The sequence below is a fragment of the Sparus aurata genome, chromosome 24 (assembly GCF_900880675.1).
Source record: "Sparus aurata chromosome 24, fSpaAur1.1, whole genome shotgun sequence".
NCBI lineage: Eukaryota > Metazoa > Chordata > Actinopteri > Spariformes > Sparidae > Sparus > Sparus aurata.
Window position 1 is genome coordinate 9,398,636 of NC_044210.1, and position 22,372 is coordinate 9,421,007.

General features: G+C 44.9%; 1 protein-coding gene across 1 annotated transcript in view; it reads left to right on the plus strand.

The window, feature by feature from the left end:
* The window catches only part of cckbra (cholecystokinin B receptor a), a 46,994-nt gene extending 38,832 nt beyond the window's left edge, over positions 1–8,162 (plus strand). The window contains exon 5 of the mRNA XM_030409720.1: positions 1,336–8,162. Coding sequence (XP_030265580.1) covers positions 1,336–1,913 — 578 coding nt within the window. The 3' untranslated portion in view covers positions 1,914–8,162. The remainder of the gene's footprint in view (positions 1–1,335) is intronic.
* Positions 8,163–22,372: the final 14,210 nt, after the last annotated feature.

Genomic DNA, 22,372 nt, shown 5'->3' on the forward strand with positions numbered 1-22,372 from the left:
TGATTTAACACATACTAAAAGCCGTAGTGAATTACAATAGCAAGGTTTGTTTGCGTGTGTTTTCTGTGTTTTACCTGTGATGTTTTGCGCTTTCTTATCTACAAATCACTGTTTCTCAGGCGAGCAAGTAATGCAACATAACTGCAAAGGGAGATTGTTTTGCCTCAAGCAGAGATTGACATATTTAGTCGCTACAGGTTCTCCACCTGTTGCACCCCAAAAGTACGCTTCCTCCCAGTTCTCCTTTAGACGCCTGTGTGAAATATCTCCATGGGCCTTATAGTTCCCATAAAACAAGAAAAATCCATTAGCTGAACGTAGAAATGTGGTACTTTCAGCTCAATCATTGACCGCTGTCGTATCCGTGTGCATTAGGAGCACCAGTTACCATGGCGTCCAGTCCTGTGTGTGATTCATCAAGGTCGAGAAAATCTTAAATAGCCTGTTACCCTATAAACATAAAGTAGAGCCCAAGGTCCTTGTGGTGCGGTAAAATAATGATGTCAGATGTCAGATGTGAGTCATTCCTCCGGTTCAAACTGGATATTAAAGATCCCATCGTGACGCGCTCTCAACGGAAGCGATGGGGGACGAAATCCAAAGCCTTCGCTAACGTGAGGCTTCAAAGTCTGAGTGACTGTAATCAAGTGGACACCCTCCGAAATTCTCTCTTTGTGTGAGATCCTTTCCACTACAGCTCGGCAGCTGATAAGAGATATAGAAATATAGAAATAGGCTCCAACAAATACTCAAGTAAAGTAGAGGTCCCTCAGCTTTGTAGGTGTCAAATGTACTTAGTCCTGTTATCTTCAGGTCGGCCAATTTGTGCGTACAAAGCTTGATTCCCTTCCCGGGCCCCCACTAAAATCAATCACTGTGGAGAGGGACTCACACCAGAGACGTATTAAAGCACCGTGTCTTTGAACTTTGCAACACAGTCTCCATGTGAAAGTCAAAATGTATGGGGGGACTGGGGGTGGAGATTGGCAGAGGACTGGTGGAGAGTGGCTTGAGCTAGGGTGCAACGCGATGGGTCACAGCAGCGTACATGCGGGCCTTTCCCGTATGTTTTGGTCGTGCACTAAGCTCGGAACATACGATGACACATGATCTCTCATCTTTAATTTGTGGAGTGCCTGCGGAGCCACTCCACTGCAATTCTAACGAGATCATCATGATTGGTTTTGCAACACTATGAGAAGAATACTCATATGTTGGAAATTGCCCCTCTTCAGCAAAAAGATTTGAATAGTTGAAACTGTGAACTTGTCCTTTAACACTTGGCATTAAACTCATGTTGATGTCACCAAATGTAAACTCTCTGACCCTCCGCAGGCCAGAAGAACGGCGTCGGCAGGGCTCTCACGGGGTCCAACGATGACGACGACGGTTGCTACATCCAGGTGTCTAAAAAACCCGCCTCGGGCGTGGAGCTCCCCACCCTCTCCGCCTCGTCTGGCGCCGCCCAGGCCAAGACGGAGCGCCCTCGCAGCAACACCTCCGAGGCCAAGCTACAGGCCAAGAGGCGAGTCATCCGCATGCTGATGGTGATCGTGGCGCTCTTCTTCATCTGCTGGATGCCGCTGTACTCCGCCAACACCTGGAAGGCCTTTGACCTGAAGTCGGCCTCCAGGGCCCTCACCGGAGCGCCCATCTCCTTCATCCACCTGCTGTCCTACACCTCGGCCTGCGTCAACCCCATCATTTACTGCTTCATGAACACGCGCTTCCGCAAGGCCCTGCTGTCCACCTTTGCCTGCTGCTGCCGCAACCGGCTCTGTCGCCACTGCCGCTGGGGAAAGAGGAGGGAGGCGGGAGAGGACGGCATCACCGCCACCTCGATGGCCACGTCGATGGCGACCTCCATGTCCAAGTTCAGCTACACCACCGTTAGCACCACCGGCACCTGCTGAGCCTTCGAAGGAGAGTCTGGGTGGTCGCATCAGTGTCTGTCGGGAAGCGGTCGCTGTGTGCGCCATCTGTTTTTTTTTTTTCTCTTCAATCTTCTATTTTTCACTCTGCATCTTTATATGAGTCACGCGCTGAGTAATATCCCTGCCCTCGTCCATGAGGCCTGTTTTTTTTTTTTTTTAAAAGGTCTCCTTCAAATTCTGTGTGCATGGTCGCAGGATGTGAGTCGGGATGGGGGGGGAGACGTCGTTTCCGTTTTGGTGACATTCTTTCTTCTTCTTCTCCTGTTTAAGTGGCAGCATCCGCTTTGTCGCATCCTGAAGACAACATCAAGTGCCTGTGCTCTCAGTGTGGCTTCGTTCGTCATGGTAGTCAACGTCCACCGGCTCGGACAGACGTTATAGTGAAAAAAAAACATACGATAGAAGATATGAATCTTGTGTACCTGTTGAATACTGTCTTCATGTTCTTACCATACCAAAGGTTAATTTTTTTTTTCGACAGACACGCTGTTGAACAACGAGGACTCGTTCACTCAGTAATGAATCGGTGTGGACGTCAGCTCCGTTTGTGTTTAATGCTCATCTGTGTTCATTCAGGGCGTCACTCTCTTCTCTCTCTTTCTCTCTCTTTCTCTCTCTCTCTCTCTCTCTCACAGTTTTTCAGGACGATTCTACTGAGTAACTTCGTCGGCTCCCAAAGTCTTGAAATATTTGTGCACTGAGAAATAATCCTGTTTAGTCCAAGCCTCTTGCTTTGGGCTGACTTTTTTGTTTCGCTTTTATTGAGCTATGTTTCATCATCCTCGTGTGTGTGAGAGCCAATTTTGTTCTGCCAGTATCCAAAACACCAAAATCCATTCGTGAGGGTGATTTGGGGCTGTTTTGACCCTTCTCAGCACCACTTTCAGATTCAGCCTGACAAAGCAGGCGCACGTAAACATCTCGAAGATAAACATTTAGGAACTGTAGCTTCTCAGCGGGCATAAATAAGAAACCTTTGGTTTGGAATGAGGCAGTTTTCTTGGGGTATAATAAACCGGGATCCAACAGGTTTGGTCGTGGGACTTAAAATCTCCTGCTGCTACTGCTGCAGACGTACGTTGAATACTGATGCAGACATCAGGATGATAATTAGCAGAGAAAGAGCAGGCAGTCCATCCATCCAATAAAGGCTCATGGCACCTGCCTGTTGCTCCAGTCCGCCCCGGCTAAAAGAGGAAGAGAAGCTTTAGTCGAACTCACCTTGTTTTTTTGCTCAATTATCCCCATGCCATTTTTATGTTCTCCCTCCGCCTTCCGCTTCAGTGCTGCCAATTACTCTGAGCATTACCTCAGTACAAAGGCCCCGTCTCCCGGCTTGGACTAACGAGGTGTTTCTCAGGGACCCTCCCCTGCGGTGCAAATCTCGTGTGAAACTGATGACAAATGGCTCCTTTAATGGGCCAAATCTGAGCCCTTTGGTTCCTTACAGAGGCGAATTAAGCAAAAACAACACCTTTTAAAAAAAATTGAGGTATTATGGATAAGAGCTTATTTGAATCAGGTGAAAAGATCATGACCATTCTCATATTTGTGTGTTAAACATGAAGCTAGAGCCGAGAGATGTTTGCTTAGCCTCAAACATTATTTACCTCCAGCACTTAGATTGTGGTGTCATATGCTCGACAGCCATGCTGGCGCTTTAAAGCTAAAGTTTTTGGATATTTGGGTCTCTACGCTTATTTTATTTCTGGCAGAGAGAGCCGAAGCCGATCCCAGCCAACATTGGACGGCGGGGGATGTCCCGGATAAGTCGCCAATTCATCACAGGGCTGAAGAAAAATCGTTTAAAATCTAATTTTTAATCACAAGTTAAATCATTTAGCAACATTACAGCCAAGCTCCAGTTTGGACCGCTACATAAACGACTAACTAGGATAACCAGCTAATGGTAGCGACTGTTAGCAGCAGTTAGCGGTTAAACAGTATGAACACACGGCCAATACTTGCATATTGCACATTTAAATGGCCCCCACTGAATCATACATACACATCACAAACAGAGCGTTTAGGCATAATTTGGATGACAGGACATAATGTTCATTAACAATATAGAAATTCCCATCAAAATCATTCAGGACTTTATTCATTAATTCAGTAAATTAGGGCAAAATATGGACATGCTAATGTTGCAGTGGATAATTTAACACCCTATTAAGATATAAAGTAGACACCGGATTTTGTCATTTTGCCTCTGCAGCACAAAAATATCTGGATTTGTGTTGCAGCGTGATGTAATACTGTTGTCCTACATACGGTGCAGTCGACAGCTTAGCGCTGTCACTTCCCATCACTTTCAAGTTTGTTCGTCTTTTTTTTTTTTTTATGTCCTCCCATCGCAGAGCAGCCCCTGTCCACGCTGCCCCACCACCCACCCACCATCCTCCTTTTTTATCATATTTCAGTGCAGAGGCATATGAATACATGAATGACAATAGCATGCGAGCGACAGCTAAGATTTGCAGGCACAAAGCGTTGTCCGAGAGAAGGTTTTCAGCCGGTGCCAGGGGTGGAAGACGATTGGCACATAAAAATCCCAGACAGAGCCGCTCTTGTAAACACTTCGTCTGGCGGCCTCAACACTGTTTGCGCTTTGTTGATTAAGGCAGGAGACACTGAGTGATTTCCATAGTTTTGCCAGCACGTTTCGCACCCAAAAACAGGAGTCAAGATTTATTCCGGTCCCTGCACCGCTGGACCTCCATTAAATGTGCGCCGATCCAATTATGTTGGAAACATAATGGCACTGCAGCGTGTTAAATGACCATAGCTGAGAACCAAAAATGATGAATAGTCTTATAAATGAAAGTTGGTATTGTTTCATAGTCCATAACACGTAGGTGTAAAAGTAAATCTCAGTGTCTGCGGTCGTGTATTATTAAAGACATGCGAAACATCAAGGTAACACCGCTCACTAAAAGTTTTAGGGAAAGCCTCCTGGACAGGCTGAGATCCGCTATTGAGAATGTACTGTTTTGTTGAATTTGAAATGTTTCGCCGTTCAATTTCAGCAGGCCAGCAGGTTCAGGTATGAATTATTAAAACGAACAAACCAGCCGTAACTGTCTCATTTTCATACCGCCAGAGTCGAGCTAGTTTTCTCAGCACACTTAAAGTAACTAGTAGAAGTGCAGCCCAATTCCTCATTTCAGGTCATGCTTGGAGTTTGGCATTATTATTGAGAATTGTTAATAGTGTATTTACCAGAGATGCACACAGAGATGATCTTTAAAACTTTTGTGATCATTGAACCAAACTTAAAACACTGGAGTCGTGTTTAACAGTCCACAAGTTACACGCAGCGAGCAAGCAAAAAGCTAACCTGGCTTCGTCCAAAGTCCAACACAGCTACGCTTACAAATGTTTTATACATCCTGTGTAAAAAGTGTAAAATCATTGTGAGGTAAAATATTTTAAATCTTCGTGCAGTCAGGCTTCCTGTTTCCCCTACAGCTTACAGTAAAGCTAAGCTAACTAAGCTAAGCTAACTAAGGCTTTAGCTTCCGATTGAGCGCACAGACACAAGAGTGGTATCAAGTTTTTCAATTTCTACTCGGGAAAATTAAAAAAAAAGCATATTTTCGCCAACTATGGAATTATTCCTTTAAGGCTAAGAGTGCCACAGAAATTAGAACTAAAACCTAGAAGCAAGTTAGCATTTTTGCACCTCCATTTTACTCGTCTCGAAGTCAGCGGGTTTACCGAATGGGTTTCCCCCCCGATGCAAAACTGTGCTCGCTACTGTGAAAGTCTCCTGAAAGATTTGAGTTTCACTATCACACAGGAAGTTTTAAAGACTCCTGAAAAACAAGGTAAAATGCCGCCCTCCTCTCCCCCCCAGGGGTGAGAAATCTAATTCTTAGCCTCTCCCCAGAACAATGCCTGATGCAAATTGAAACTGAAATGAGACGGAGGCATGGGACCGTACACACAGTCGGTTTCGCTCTTATCTCTACCTCCCCAAACAAGAATCCCATTAGGTGCTTCAGACGGCACACAAGGAGGAAAAAAAAACACGGCGAACCTCATTCGGCTCTTTAGCGCCGAACGCAACACATGAAACACATTCCTGTCAACGCGGCACACGAAAGAAGTGACAGCAGAAAATATGAACTGCAGTGTCATCGTTCATCAGTGTCACTTTGTGATGAGCTACTTGAGTCACTTGTCAACGCCATAAATCAATCCATAGACGATATTCACATGGTGGCCATTGTCCTCTGACATCTGACTCAAGAGTGGGAAGCTCTAATACTTCATTGCTTCCAGGTTACAAGTCATATAAACGAGTGGAATCAGACAAACTGATAGATTAGCGTCTGAAAAGACAGTGGATATTGAAAATTTGGGCCAAAACAACTGATTTGATTGACTTGTTTGCATTCAACCACTTCCGAGTTAACAGTACGGTTTGATGGTGTTACACGTCAGGAAAGGTAAGGTGCACATTAATTCTAAAATATCTACGCACATCGTGGACACATGGATTAAACCCGGATATTAAACACACAAGGTAAAACAACATACTTTGATGACACCGCGGTTGATGGCTAACATTAGCTAACAGGTTACATTATGTCATTTAGCTTTGAAATGTCCCATTTCCCTCCAGATTTTCTCTATGCATCGTCTACTCTGAAATAATACATTTTCAGAGTAACTGTGCTCGTTCAACTCTCAGCTTGCAATGCTATCTCAACCAAAGCTTCCCGCCCTGAACATAACCTCAGAGGAAAATGGCCGCGGCGTTAGTACGGGCTATTCCCGCTCAGTTGAAGGTGCAATATGTAAGAATGAGCCACCTGTTGGATTCAGACTTCAACAAATAGGGACCAGCATATCACCAAAGTAACCGCTAACCGGCAGCTGCTGTTAGTTAGTTAGCTCAGTTAGCCATGAAGCTAGTGGTCCTTTTAGCTGACTCCTGTATGCCTGGACTGGGAGCACAGGGAGTGTTGGTGCTATCACTGCTAGCACAGGAGCCTTGGACAGCAGGGGCTAGCTGGTTAGCATGCTAACTTGTTTCTGTACATTCTGTTGATAATCTAAATTTATTTTTAACCTACATTTTACAGTGTTTTAAAGTAAAATTCTTACTTTTTGCACTTTTAATCCGTTCTGCAAACATCGACAGTTAGCTTTGAAAGTTTGTTAAGCTGCTCATCATGATTTTGCTCTCAGTTAACCTCTAATTTGGAGGCTTTTTACTGTTTTCACTTTAACTGAAGAATTACACTGTGCTCACCTTGGGTTTACATATTCCTTAGAAATGCAACAAATAACGCTGCTTTTCTCAGGACCTTAAAAGTTGACTACAAGAGGCTGTTAAATGTTAAGCCAACTGAAAAACCCTCAAACGTAAATTAGTAGAGGTTGTTTCTTAATTATTTAAAATGCCTACCTGGAGGATGGCTGCCAGGGGGATACACTCCTACTGGATTTTCTTCTGCTTTCGTAGAATAATTAATAAGTGCAAAAGAGAGATTTTTGTAGTTTGCCTGAGGCACAGGGTGATTTTTTTTGTTTTGGCCTCCAGGTTCTGTACCTGAGTGCTACCACAAAAGGCAGTCAGAGTTCTCAGAGAATCTGCCGTTCCTTTTCATGTCTTTTTTTTTTGTTCCTTTTTTTTGCTCAGCCTTACAGAGTACGTCCTTGTCAAGAGGGAGAATGTGTCTTTCTCTGCTCATTTCGAGACGACTGCTAACACCTTTTCTTTCGAGAGAGAATTTTTAAGTGTTAACATTTATGTAATGCTTCGAGGAGGAGAAAAAAAAAAATAAAGCTTGTCGAGTACACAGAGTGAGAAGATGCCGGGGTGAAGAGCGGCCGCGGCTCGAGGTGATGAAATCTTATATTTAGCTCTTAATAGCATCGGAAACATTTCCCTGATGGTGAAGCTGTCTGTGTTCGTGCGTCTACATGAGATAAATGTTTACCAAAGCAGCCTGCAGGTCTGCTGAGATACCTTTTTTTTTTTTTGCCACATCTGGTGCCTGCTTGTGCTACTTTGTAATACTATAAGACGTGTAATTGTCTGTTAGCTGCAACAAGATTACGCTCTCGTGTCTGGGAGAGGTTTAAATGTGAGGTTATCGGTGTTTGTGATGTTTTGCTTTTCGCTGTATCGCCAGTACGATGTGATTGTGATGATTGTTTCTCATGCCGAGTGTCCATTTATTTAACGAAGAATAAACACCGGGAAGAAACGTTGGTGACGTGTGTGATGGCGTGTGTGATTACCGGTTGCTGGTTTTATATCCCCCCTCCGAATGAGCCGCTCTCCGCCGAAGTTCCGAACACTTCTCAAAGCGGCTGGCGGTGAATAATACTGAGCGGTGAAACATGAATAAAAAAAAAAAGAGAGAGATGAATAATGAAAAGGCAACAAACAATGGCGATGATTCAAAGTCTTCGGGGAGGGGCGAGAAGCCCTCAGGAAGTCCAATCTCACATTTCACAGCCCCGGACGAGGAAGAGGCTGGATGCTCCGGAGTCATCGCCATGGCAACGCGGCCGTCCGCAACTTTTAATCTGTCGCGCTGGACCAGAAACATCAGAGAGGAATGTTCTTTCTTTCCAAGTTCCCCTTCAGAGACATCGATCATGGCCCCCGCGTGAAGACAGAAACACGTTTGTTTTTCCTCTGCGGCGGTGCACAAGTCCATGAGGCTTTTTAAATATTTTACACAGTCAGCGCGCACAGAGAAACACGCCGTGAGTCATGAATTTTAATGGCGGCTGTGCTGTTTGCCGCTGCAATGGATATCAGTTAAACGCTGCTCCCTGCTCCGAAAAACAGCGGTGAATTGCACAAACTTCACATCTTCGAATAAGAGGCTGGAGTCTATTGATTTTTAGAGAAAATCGAATTAATTCTGGAGAGCTGTTCGTTTAAACTATGCGTCATTATAGCTGATACTCTCGGCTATTTTCAAGGGTAAGTTTCTGCCGGATTGTTCTATCACAGATGTCGATATTCTGTGAAATCCGAAGGACAAGAAACCAATTAAATCGGCAGTTAACTAGAACATAAAAGAGTCGAGTAATAACATTAGCACGAAGTTATTACATTAATAGCACGAAGCAGTGGCAGTGTGACAGCGAGCCTCCGTTAATGACACAAGGCCCCCGAAACTGAGGCAGCTAAATGGAACTCAGCCTTTTCTCAATGGCTGCTTACACCAGTGCTTCTTCTGCTGTCTTAGAAAGAGTATAGGTGTGTGACATCATCAACACTGGCACACCTTGTCTTCATTAGCCCAGCTGGTGTTTCCTGGCACCTGTACCAGCGTCTGGTGAGCTGCTCTAGTCCTATGCTGAGTATTTAAAGGGTAACTCCATCAATTTTCCGCGTTAAAAGGCCTTGGGGAGCACGGCTGCACATGTAAATAGCTGTATGTATTCTGATAAATTGCCTCCAGTGATGTCGCTCAGTGGCTAAGTTGCACTGTGGGTATTGTAGGCGCAACGATGTTTTCAAAACCCGCACAACGCCTACATGTAGAGAAGAAACTGAAACTGGAAATTTGAGCGACACCTTCTTATGCAAAACAGCTGTCTGGCTGCAAAGCGGGATTCCCAGCCGCGTTTATTCCAAGCAGGCGACGGCGAAACGCTGAATCCAGAATCAGTGTAAATACACCTGCGACGCTCCTGGATGTGTTCCCTAACACTCTGCATGCTGCAGGTGCACCTCCTCTCTTCTGGGTGCCATCAGCCACTCTTATCTGTCATGGCTGCCTTCCGCCACAGGGTTCGGTAATGGGAGTCAACAGTGGAGCATCTAGTAAATGGACGCAGCTTCTTTTGTTTTCTCCGCCCACGCCGCTCACCACCGCCCCCAGCAGAGCAACACAGACAGCTCGTTTATCTTCTTTCCAGCCCTCTGCCAGGTATTTCCTAATGGCCTTTTTTCCCCGCACCTCCGGCACATTTGATCTTCCCCTCTTCATCCCATGTCGACTTGCAACAAAAAAAACTAAGCGAACTATGCGGTTTGCTGTGAACTGACCTGCCCAGAAGGTTGAAGCTATGTCATGCCCTATTGATTTCACCAGTGCAGGCAGGGGTTGCTTCTTTCATGTTTAACCCAAAAGCAAACAAGCATTACGCGGAGCGGCGGGATCCAAACAGCCTGAAGGAATGAAAGAAAACTTAAGGGATGAATTTCCATTTTACACCTTGTCATCGCAGCTATGTACGCTGCTGCAGAGCAGATTCGATTCCGCGTTTAAGTAATGTTTTCCATTTCCGAACACCGCCGCATATATAGGTGTTTTCAGCCTGACGTGCAGAGCGATTTATAAAGGCAACCGGCATGAGACAGAACCCCCCCCCAAGGCTAGGAATTATGATTATTGTTTATTTTCTGTTGCAATTCGCATCACCTTCCAAAAAAACACGGCGCCCCGATGACAGGTGCTATCAAGCTCTCTGCGTCCGAGGAGAGTTAATTCGGATATAATAAGAGCTTTTCCAATTTTGCTCTCGGGTGATATAGATCCAGAGGGGGGAGGGGGCATCCTGAAAGGTCAGCTTTCAGAGGGGGGGAGGAAGAGGAGAAGGAAACGAGAGGTCCTTTTAAGTAGCCTCCAACAAAGGCGATTAAAGGTGTATTATGTAGTTTTTGGGGATGAGATTTTTAATCAGAGGAGAGAGATCTTCGTCGACTGAACAAACAAAATAAATACTTGAACTCTATTTGTTTTCAAGACTCGATAAACTGAATAAACAAACTGAGCTTTTAGGACAACACAGTTTCATACTGTTTTCATTATTTGTTTAGATGTGGCGGACCCTGCCACCTTTCTAGCTTCAAACAGTCTCCTTGGGAGCGTATTTTCCTCAGAGAACAGCTTGTTTATTCACTCCGGGAACAAATGATTATTTCTTTATTGTAAATACTAGAATTCGAGTTTGAATTGGTTCTTTAAAACTGAGTAGTGCCCCTTTAAAACCTAAATAACTACCAAAAGACCGGCCTTTATGTTTTTGCCGTGTGACTAAAGCGCCTCACGGGTAACAATACGGTTGCTTCATTGCAAACAGTCTCACATTGTTGGTGCATCAGTTCATATACACGGCATTTAGCAACGATATGAACAATACTGTAGACGATGAAGGATGAAACAGTTTGTTTGTATCAGCTTTCCGTCGCAGTAACATAATGTCGCAGGTGTCAGGTTTGGCGCAGAGCAGCGGTTTCTTCAATCCTGGAGGGCTCTGATGACAACAGCTCCGGAAATGAAGACGAATGATGGCCACTGATGATGAGGAATGTGTTTTGGTTTCATTTATCAGTAAGATGTTATGAGGCAAAACTGAGCGTGCAACAGAGTGTGTGAAATTGGAATATAATCTACGGAATTCTTGAGCGCGCGCACACACACACACACACACGCACACACTGTTCATTGATTTCATGACTCTCGGCACAACTGTCTTTCGTCCCTGCGCTGCGCTTCCTTGACTGGACGAATCACTAAATCGGTGAGCCACGCTGGAGTCGCGGGGAGGGAGTTGAGCAATCCACGGCTCACATCCAGTCTGTGTACTTTTTGGGGTTAGTGGCCTCTTGGATGTCCCTGTGGTAGATAACATAAGTGCCCCCCGGGGTGAGATGCATCACCACTCTCTGCGCGCTGGTGCAGTGGGTGACAGTCTATACAGTCGCCTATGTGTAATATAGCACAGTATGAGAATTATACGTTTGCAACTGGAGTTTGTCGCCAAAAAAAAAAACCCCAACAAACTTTTCCTCACTCAAGTTAAGCTGATTAACGCTCCCGTCTGACAGTGTCAACCGGGTGAGGCGGTCGCCGACATGGCACGCAGCCTGATGAATGCTGTTTAAAGACGCCAAGCTGTCGTCCTTCACTCAACCCCCGTTATTAAAGTGCGGATGTGCCAACAGCTCCCAACGGCCCATCGTAGGAGGGGAAAAGCCCAGAGGTGGACACTCCCACCTCGAGCGCGGCGGCCCGCTGGAGACGGGCAAAGAATTATCGCGGCAGTCACTGTGACGTCCTTCTGATTTCATAACGATTTCTCAGACAGTATGCCACTTAGTTGCTAAGTAACTGATGGGAACGGCCTCCATGGTGCAAAATCTGACATATTCCTTGAAAACATGTGCCGTCTGGCCTGATTTAGCGGAGAGCAGAGAGAAAATCTGAAGCATATGGCTCGGAGTGCATGGGAAATAACCCTGCACAGCATGTATGGTGATGCATACTTATATGTATGTACATATATATATATATATATCACTCTAATTTCCCTTGTCTCCGCTCTGGGACAGGAGATGGACCTCAAATCTGATAACTTGTGGGAATCTCCTCCCCCAGCAATTTTCTGTTTGCTGATGGAATTGGCACGGAGTTGAATTTTCCCACAGAAATTAATAACTTTGGCCCGTTGCGGAAGCTAATAGTGATGGATTTGGACTATGCCGACTTCATTTGGCATAGTCAGCCCGAGTTGTCTGCCCGGGCCATCTCCAAGCCAGGAGCCAGCAGCTTACTTGGCGAGCGTTGTAGATGAATTTCTTGCAGCAGAGGGAAGCGGAGAAGAAGTGTCAGTAAAACAGGTTTCACTCTCATCACTGGCACGGATCTCCCCCCTCCCTGCGCTTGATGCCGACTCGAGGCCGACCAGCAAAAGACGGCTCAACCCCGCCGTTTCTTTCGAGAATCGCACTCGAACCACAATCGGCGTGAGACTTTCAGCCCGGCAGATGGAGGATGTCCTCCAGGGAAAAATCTATTTCAGCGATTGATGCCTCAATCGCTCGGAGGCACTGAGGAGGCATGGGAGCCCAATAATTTTCAAAAATAACTTTCTCAACATGAACATCAATCCATGTTCTTTATCGAGCGCTGAAAGGACTTTGAAGTTTGACTCAGAGGCAAAATGGATTCAAGTGTGGGGTAGTACAAGGAGGGACTGTGAAAAATGTGAGGAGCTCCGAGCAGGTCTAATACCCCCACTGTCACCCTGACAGTGCCGTAAAAAAAAAATATCCTCATTCTGCTGTCTAATTAAAAAAATGCGATTTATAACCAAGCTGAACGTCTCTCCACCGATTTGGCGCGTTTATGGTCTCCGCGAGCAATGAAGCAAAAGTGTCATTTCTCACGTCTCTCACATCAATCATGAGTAAAGACGGAGCGCGTGAGAGACTCTGATCGAGCGACGGCAACATGACTCAGTGGCTAAGTTGCATTGTGGGCAACGTAGGCGCCAGGTTTGAAAACGAGGGGTTCATTAAATAAAAAAGGCGATATCTCAGGATCTGCGGTATCGATTAAATCATTTGTTTTTAGAGTGCAACGCTAGAAGAACGGACTACATTTCAAAAGGTGGTCCCTACATTACCCACAATGCAGCCACCGAACACTGGAGGGAATTCATCGGGCCACATGCAGCTTCCTCTGGAGCCACAAAAGACTCCCAAAGACCTTTAATGTGTACAGTTGGTGGAATAAGTGAATAAACAAGCTGTTCTCAGAGGAAAAATAAGATCCCAAGAACACTTGGCAGGGTCCGCCACATATAAACAAGGTAAGCCTCTCCAGCATCTAGTGCGCTCAGAGTTAGAGCTATATGTGCTCCAGCTCATACAAGGTCATGAGAGCCGTAACCAGACAGTCACTGGGGCTCAGGTACGAACTCGGTCCGTATACAGATGAGGAATGAGACGCGAACAACCCTCGAGGAGAAATTCACAAGTGCTGACAGATAAATCAATACTCACGATGGGGCCATTACGCTCGCGGTGCCTCGGAGTAGCTGTGGCACGTTGAGGGACTATTTTCTCAATAACTGATAATGAGTGCCATCATCATTACAGCACCAGTAATCATCACAGTGTCAACCGTGAGCACATCGGGGGCCTCGTATGGAAAATTACCTCCTGTTTAATTTGTTTGTTCGGTATTTCGAACGAGCGGAGGTACAGGCGGGCGGCGCGTATGCGTCCCGCAACATAAAATGAAAGCTTTTCAGACTTCCTCGCGAAACAAAATTAAATTTCATCTCCACCCTGACATCGGGATGATTTTCTAATTAGGAATACCCGACTGGATAAAATAATTACTGAACGCAGCTGCACACCCGACTCTATTACAAGCCTTGCCGGAGAGACCGAGCTCACATCAAACGACACCAGTTCCTTCATGGTTCACACTGGGAGCACCTTCAGTCCATGTACACGACAGTAATTGGTTGGTAATTAGATTACGTTTTATTATTGGAATGAAAGAAAGGTCATAATTAGTGTCGGGATCGCAGCGTCGGGTTCAGGCTCTCAATTTATCTGGCGAACACTGCCGACCGAAGTCTTGTTTGTTTTAATGATGTTATGTATTGACCCGCGTGTGGAGCAGCTGTAACTATATGTGATTATTCAGAAGGGCGTTCGTCCTTCAGAGGTCGCTGCCCATTAGCGGAGAAAAATCTCTGAATTTCCCAGAGGGCAATTTGGATCGCAGTTAATAGTCAAAACAAAAAAAAATGATTAAAAAACGGTGGTCTATACAATATATACATGCCGGCTCGCATAAACACGAGTGCACAAGTTGACGGAAATGTCAACAAAATCATCATAGAGGTCAGTAACGTAAGAGAAGAAAAGAAAAGGGGGCGGCCTGTCTTTGTACATTGAATGAAAAAACTGAAACTGAAATCCCGGACAAACAACGGGGATTATGAGCACATTCGCAGCTCCTCCACGCTCCCTGACTGGCTGCTGATTTGTTAACACAGTCCGTCCCCAATCGGAAAAACCACCCCAAAAAGGTCGACTGTGAAAGCAGCTTATTACAACCCACGGTTGCGCTTTTTCCGCGGCGGCGACCTGCAGAGAACGTGAGCAGTATCTGAATTTACAGAGGTGCTTCTGTCAACTTCTCACTGTTACTCTCCTGTCCGAGCCTTCGTAAATAATTCAAATTCCGTAAGGCCTCGTGTCTTCACCGTGAACTCTGAAGCCAGGCCCCGGGTTGAGAGAGCTGGTAGATGTTGAACACAAACAAAGCTCTGTCGATGCAACACGCGCCTGTAGCTACAACACCGGCTGACATTCAGAGGCCGCGTAGAGGCTCAAAGATCCTGGCAGCAACAACCTCATCTGAGGCCGCGGCACGTCTTCTCTGTGCTTGCGTCACGGCCGATGTCTCTGCCGATGCGACTCAGTCACGCTGCCCACATCTCCCGCATTCTCCCCACCCCCCCTCCTCCGCGCTCTCTGGTTTCCTCCCGGCTCCGTTCGCCAAGTCTCTGCACCTCGGCGTCCAAACGGAGGAGGAGAGGAGAGACATCACCCGTCATCCTTTTTGACACCTCGTTATGAAAGTGGTGATCTCTCCGGGCCTCACCACATGGCGCGGTGGCACGAGGCCGCCTGCTGCTGGCTCCGCTCGCCCAGAATTCAGAGGATGCTGCTCAAGCCTCGGTAACCTGAAGGAGTGTGTGTGTGGGGAGACTAGGAAAAAGTGGACATGCTGTCAAACCTTAAATCAGACTGGCTGTGTACCTACAAACACATCCAGATAGCAGTACATCGTCACAGAGGCTGAAGATATCACACGCGCCTCGCGGCTTCCAAAGCATTTCTCGGATCGAGTGTGACGCAGCTCCCAAAGGAGGAGATTTCCCCCCCGCTCCCCGAGATGAACGTGCCCTTCAGTGTGGCATGAAAGCGGCAGGATTAGTAGTTGATTAAGCTCGAGGAAGCCTCGCCGCGGGCATGCCAGAGTTCGCTGGCGGCACGCACAGAGATGAAAACGCGGGAGAGTTTGAGGAAGAAGCGGCACACTCCCGCTCTTGAAAAAATGCACGTAGATTTCGTTGGCAATCAAACGCACCCCTTAATCACTTGAGTTGTAATAACGCACTCGGCAGGGCAGAACATTTTTAGATTTTCCAGGGTAAACAGATCGATGGCGTACGTACAGTCCATTTAAAATGTTCCCGGGGAATCGACCTGAAGACGAGGCTGTGAAAATGATGATGCGCCTGTCGGTTATATTCTGTGTGTGACAGAATATTCCGTCTTGCCATCAGATCCCGACTGATCCTCGCGCCACGTCGAGGAGGATGATTAATCATCATAAATAATCAATGAACAGTTTTTGCCATGAATTTATTTGCGCCCGTGCCGCTCCGGAGTCGATCAGACTCGCCCTGCTGCCGCTTATCAGCTACAAATAAAGTTCCCAGAGAACATGAACCGGGACATTCCACAGCCCCAGTACGTGTTCTGGATTTGATAAAAGAAGCCGAGCAAAGCAGATCTTTTGGAAATGTCACAGACATCAGTTCACTGGTCTGAGATATCGCACTCCCTCTTCCCGGCGTTGCCAAATGTCTGCCGTGTTTGGCCGAGCAAACGCGGACTGATGAGTCAATAACAGCATTAATCTCACTTAGAAAAATCTCGGTACGAAATGACATGCGTGAGAGCAAACGAGGAGAGTGCATAGAAACTGGATGTATCAGCAAATAAAAAAGCTGTTGATGCTGACATTTAATTTCTGGACACTATCAGCCACAGATAACAGACAAATTAGATGTGTTGAAGACTGTATCAAAACCTGGACGTGATGTTTATGGAATCCAAATTTTGAGGTGCACCTACCACCGACTTTGAAAGCAGTCTATAATATAGATAGATAGAATAGATAGATAGAATTACTTTAATGATCCCAGACTGGGAAATTATTTTGTTACAGCAGTAGTGGGTCCAACATATAAAGACCCATTTTTAAATTTTCTTGGTGGCAACCTCTACTAGCCAAATTGATTACTACGGCAGCAAAGGAGGACGGCAGGAGCATGGCTGAATCCAGATTTCCACAGAATATAAAATGCCTTATGATAACCTCTACAGCCTGTACGTCTACATACATCTGTATCATGACGCGGTTGACTGTCATTTTTGGTCAGCACCATTTAAAGGGATATTCCGGTGTAAGTTGTGTGTTAGACTCCTTCTCGAGAGATCAAGTTAGCAGACCGCTAATTTACGGAGTTTTATCAACCTCAGAAACGACCGCACGACAACAATACATTGCAGTAAATGGATCCAAATATAAGCCGCCACCAAAAAGCTACAAATAATGCTCAGAACAGCACCAAACTTCAGGAACAGTACAAATAGGGTCTCAGCACATAATCCGGGGCATTAAAACTCTGCTAGTTTAGCTGGATTTCGATTGGGAAGCTAAAAACAGATTTCAACTCTCCTCCATCTGCTTCCGGGTCGGGGAAGTCCCGATGCGACGATTACCGAGTGTGGTTAGAACTGCTCAATTCCGTTCTTTTCCCTGTCATCTCTCAATAATAACTGTGATATACTGGCAGGTAAGACACATATGAACTTTGATTGCTTTTCCATGGAGTCATAATCATACATTTTCATCCATGAGCCGCGGAACTCTACTGCACTCGGTAATCGAGTCGTCAGGACTTCTCGTCAACAGGAAGCTGCTGCAGAAGAGTGGTAAATTTTGTCATCTTTTTAGTAGAAATCCAGCTAGGCTAGTGGAGTTTTAATGCCCCGGACTATGTGCTTAGACCCTATTTGTACTGTTGCTGAAGTTTGGTGCTGTTCTGAGCATTATTTGTGGCTTTATATTTGGATCCATTCACTGCAGTGTATTGTTGTTGTGCGGTCGTTTTTGAGGTTGATAAAACTCCGTAAATTAGCGGTCTGCTAACTTGATCTCTCGAGAGGGAGTCTAACACAGTTTCACGGTGTGTTAGACCATTAAACTTACACCGGAATATCCCTTTAGGTAACGTTATAATAAAGTTTTTTTTTTTACACATTCATGATAAGTTCGACAACTTTGCGCTGTTAGTCACGATGCCACTAAATCACATAACGGGACCTTTAAAATGACAAGCGCTTGTGGCGGTGTATGGACTTGTCAGCTAGATCTGCGGCTGATAGCTTTGCCTGGTGAAATCACTCATTAAACCTGATTATGTCTCTCCTAGTTAACACCTACTGCAGTCAGGAGGATGCAGACGAGACGCCTTCATAAGCAGCTCCGTATTTCCACCCACCCCCGCTGCTTAAGTGAAATGTCACAATCGTGGCAGCGTGTCTTACAGAGTAAGATATTTTTTTCACCATTTTTCTGAGACTGGCACATGAAATATGAAACATAATTTCAGTCCCCGGGGGAGAAACATCATCCTGTGACTGATCCAGCGGAGAGGTTTTGACTTGAGCTGCCTGGTGGGATGCTGTCAATCATCTTGACAGGCGCAGGGCCCGAGGGACCGACAGGGGAAGGGAGTCACATGAGGAAGGTGGAGTGTGTGCAGGGTTCAAGGCACCTGAAACTTCAATATGAAGAAGAGGTTGAAGGTACAGCACTGTCCCCAGCTTCTGATGTTTATACTCCACCAACTTTTCTTTCTTTCTTTCTTTCTTTCTTTCTTTCTTTAAATCCTTGGATTAAATCCATAAAAATGAATAAATAAATAAAACTCAATTTATTTTCAGTCAACAAATTATACGCAATTTCGTGATGTCTGAAAGGAAAAGAGACACTGTTATTCTGCACGAGCTCTGGAGAGAACATGATTTGTCTGTATTAAAAATGTTATCATATGGACCTTTAACTAACCGCCTGCCGGCTGCGGCTTCATATTCAGCATGCAGACCACAACGTCATATTGATCCTCTCCGCTGTCTCGAGAGCGAATGAGGGTTTTTCTAAACACGTCAAACTGTTCCTTAAAATCAGACCCAGCTCTCCCCTCAGTCTGCTGGTTTCTCTCTGATCTGCTGATCAACACCCCATAGAGCCGCATTAGCATTTGGCAAGCTGACGGGTCATGCGGCAGAACTCTTATGTCACTGTGCAAATTTCTGCTTTTCCCCTCGAGGTGTCTCACGCCGAAAGTCAACCTGCAAACATTTGACTTGATTATCACTCAACACGTTATACAGTAGGCAAATATCTTAAATCAATATGTGAGTTTGCTTTGAGCATTTGCTTAACAAGTTGTCTTTGCAGAGTTCTTTCTTAGGCAAACACGGCTGGTTAAACCAGGTCTCTCTGTCACGGACACTGCTGCTCTGTTGCTCGCCCACTCGAAAATGAAGCCACTTAACGCCAAGTTTGACCCTTGAACCACACTTTTTTTCCACATCTGCCCAATTTGCAAAATCCAACCAGGCTGCGGGACGTGCGCTAAAATATTGCTTGCCTTTATTGTTGTAAAAACGTCGGGGGCAGCGCTGGGGGGGTCTGCAGTGACGTGAAGGTCAGAGTTTAATGAACCGAGGCTTCGTAATTAGCCCTTTTTGTAGATTCGGATGAATTGGGGCCTGACAGCTCCGGGAGATGCAGGCTTGAATCTGACATCACCAACATTATGTCCAAAAGCACATGCAGAAAAATCGACCTAATGTTCTTGCTGGGAAATTGTTTTTTTCAGTGATAGATTCTAAAAAAGAATATGACAAATAAAGGACAAAATATGGGAATAAGTGTGTGATGGGCGAGAAATAATTGGAAACATGAAAGATACATGACGACTTAAGACAGATATATGCATGCAAGGCTTTATCGGTCCTCTATGTCGTCATGTACATCATGTCCCGGTTGGCATACTGTGTGTGCATCACTTGCTCTTCACAGGATCAAAACTCCAGATGGATCCAGACGGAAGCACCATATGCACAGGAACCACTTTATACATTACATCTCCTCAGTCAAACTCACACCAGACATTCCACTTTTTTAGCGCGGTGGAAGTAAGACAACCCGGGGAAAAAAAACGACTCACTCCTTTAAAAGTTCAAAGACAAAAAAAAGTAATTTCCTGAAATTTCAAAAGATGATGTTTACAGTTTTTTCTGGGAAAAAAAGAGAAGACAGAGAGATAAAAAGGCGTCGAAAACCAGAGTCCAGAAACAGCTCGGACGCTCCTGGATTCAGCAGCTCCTGCATCCGGATCCTTTTTTTCTCCTTTTTCTGCTGCTTTTCAGTGTCTCTTCGATTTGGCTCATTTTCCTTCGGATCTTTGATGGAACGGGTAATAATCACACAGCGAGTTGAAACTAAGTAGGAACCAGTCAAGTGTAGCCTTCGTTCACAGTCAGTAGACAAGGAAGCAAATAATTCCTTTAATTTCTTTCTCCCCCCCCTTTAAAGGAGCGCTATGTAGACATTTTGATCAGAGAAAGATCTTTCATGACTGATTTTTTTTTTTTTTTTTATGCCTATCTAAAGTAAATAAACAAACTCTCTTTGTTTTCATGACTGAATAAAGGACAACACAATTTCATACTGTTTTACTTTGTTTATATGTGGCGGACCCTGCCACATTTCTAGTTTCAGACAGTGTGCTGGGGACCTTATTTTCGTCTGAGAACAGCTCGTTTATTCACTTATGGAGAAGACAAATCTTTCTGAGTTTGTATTGTTACCTCATTAATATTGTAAATATCATATATGTCTGAGTCTAAATGTCTTCTCCATAACTACCTGGAGGTGTAAAGCAGGTGAATATAGGCATAAATTATGCAAATACTGACGTCACAGAATTAAAGGCGGGGCTGCTGACGAGGTGTTTCAGGAGCAGGGTTTTCGGCGGGAGAGAGGAGCTCCGATCTGCGCAAACATGCACAATAACCTATAGAAAACAGGAAAGTTAAAGGGAATTAAAGAGAAAAAAAAGCATGATCACAGAGGAATTTCATGGCAAAATCCCACAAAGACGATACAAGGGGCTAATAACGTTATATGCTGTTGCCATCTGTTCCATGTGTGGCTGTTCCATAAGTCTGGATGTATATTAATTTATTATTCTAATGTAGCGCTACTCTACGGCTGCAGCTTGTGTGTGTGCAGAGGACGTGTGGGTGTGTGTGGGGTGGCGGATTTTAGCTTCTTTTGTCTATTTTCCCACCCAAGTCGCACACAGGTATTTTTGGCTATTATTCTAATATTATATGATATGATATTACATGATATTATTATATTTTTTTGCCACTTGCTGTCAATCACAAGGTTTCCACGCCTTAATTCATCAAAAATCAAATAGACCATCACTTTATTTTACTCTAAATGGACTTGGAACTGACAATTGAGACCATAAACTCATTGAGAAATTGTTTACCAAGGAAATAAATCAAGTAAGAAGTGTTGTGATGTTCTTGTTAGCTTACACGCAATCTGACTCATTTTTTAAACTCCATATTGTGAGATTTTAAGATGATAACAGTTGCCTGCCTACACACCAGCAGATGTGTAGGCACGTCACCCCTCTTTCAGCTCTGTTTTTAGTCTCCACCAATGCCCGTAATTAAACAAAAATCCTTGTGTAGCTCATATGCTTCACTGCGCTCACCAGTTTGCCGCTAATTCTCTTTAAATAGAGGTGTTAGTTACAGTTTCTGCCTCGCGTGTGCAAAATGTGTGGTTGTATTGTGGGAAGGTGTTCCTTTTTTCTCATTTCTATTTTTTTTTTTGCACCCTCAACAAAGTTAATTTTCCCTTTTGGCAAAGTCAAGTTGGAGGGTTTGTACAGACCACGTTTTGCTCCCGCTGCTGTCAAGCTTATCTTGCAAGAAAGCGTTTGCAATAAAGCTCCCAGACAGTGAGGGAGGAAGAGATATTTCTTTAATGCTTACACCACTGGGCTTCACACACTTGTTCACCAGCAGCTGCCTATTTATCAAAGTGCTAATTCTCCTCAAAACGGCATCACCATCATGGTAATAGCAGCTTTGTCAAGGACCATTTCACCTGGGATTGTATCTCTATTAGATGAATAACGTGTCCTTGAGATGCAGGACCCGTCCAAAGGGATGAATCAGGCTGATGTTCTCTCTGTCGGCTCCTCTTGCTTTCTTGGCTCTGATTCAAATAGAAGCGTTCTATTTCCATGCCTGTTGGTTACAGTGAAACGTCTTCAGCCTGCAGCGGGGGGCTTTTTTTTTTTTTTTTTTTTGTGGAAATCGTTGCTGCCACAACACTGACACAACAAAAGGTTCAATCCTTCAAAAACTAACTGGCTTTTTTCCGAGAGTGCTTTTTCCCAAATGTATTCACGGTTCGTGGCTCTAAAGAATAGCCCGTTTATGGAAATGAGGCAGAGCAGAGGTTTTTTTTTCCTCCGTCGCTCACTCACCTAACCAGTGAAACATCCTGGTCTTAGAGTCCACGGTAAAATAATTATACTCCACTCAGGGAAGAAAAAACTCTCTCTCAGAGTTTCCTAAGCCTTTTTGACTCTATCAACTTTGTCCTTCTGTTTGCCTGTTGAACTGTCTGACAGGCTGTTTTCATTATTCACTTCATTAATCGCTGAACAAAGATTGTTGCCTGATGATCATCTTGCCCACACAAAAGACCAATTACAGTTTATTGTTTGTTCAGCATTTTTACTGCCTG